General features: G+C 60.6%; 1 protein-coding gene across 1 annotated transcript in view; it reads right to left on the bottom strand.

Moving 5' to 3' along the window:
• The window catches only part of LOC104390074 (heat shock factor protein 1-like), a 55,419-nt gene that overhangs the window by 14,340 nt on the left and 40,402 nt on the right, over window positions 1-677 (bottom strand). The window contains exon 6 of the mRNA XM_009999168.1: window positions 29-175. Coding sequence (XP_009997470.1) covers window positions 29-175 — 147 coding nt within the window. The remainder of the gene's footprint in view (window positions 1-28; window positions 176-677) is intronic.

The following is a 677-nucleotide window of genomic DNA, read 5'->3' as shown; positions in this document are numbered from 1 at the left end:
GGGCTGGGAGGAGCTGTTGGCGCCGGGCTTGTTCTGCTGCAGGATGGAGTCAATGAAGGTGGAGGGGGACAGAGGGGTCTCAGCAGCAGGAGGGTTCCCTGGGCTGGTCTCCTCTACCTGGGGGCTGCGGGTGGGGCTGGGGGGTTCTTCTTTGATACGGACCACGGGACTGCTCCTGGGAGAGAGAGAGAATGGGGAAAGTTAACTGGGATTGACTGGTTTCAAGATGAGCGGAGACCTGCTGGCTCTGCAGCTGCTGAGAGGAGGTTGGAGCCAGGGGGGTCGGGCTCTGCTCCCCAGGAACAAGGGACAGGACAAGAGGGAACGGCCTCAAGTTGTGCCAGGGGAGGTTGAGGTTGGATCTGGGGAACAATTCCTGCCTGGCAAGGGTTGGCAGGGCCTGGCCCAGGCTGCCCAGGGCAGGGGGGGAGTCCCCATCCCTGGGGGAGGCTCAAAGGACATGTGGCTGTGGCACTTTGGGACCAGGTCTGGTGGCCTTGGTGGGGTTTGGTTCATGGTTGGACTGGATGATCTTAGAGATCTTTTCCAACCAAAATCATAGAATCATAGAACTGTGGAATGTTTTAGTTGGGAGGGACCTCAAAGCCCACCCAGTGCCCCCCTGCACGGGCAGGGACACCTCCCAGCAGCCCAGGCTGCTCCAAGCCCCATCCAAC

This window comes from Chaetura pelagica, unplaced genomic scaffold (genome assembly GCF_000747805.2).
Source record: "Chaetura pelagica isolate M959 unplaced genomic scaffold, ChaPel_1.0 scaffold131, whole genome shotgun sequence".
Classification (NCBI taxonomy): domain Eukaryota; kingdom Metazoa; phylum Chordata; class Aves; order Apodiformes; family Apodidae; genus Chaetura; species Chaetura pelagica.
The sequence above is the reverse complement of the archived record's forward strand: the minus strand, read 5'-3'. Positions and strand labels throughout refer to the sequence as shown.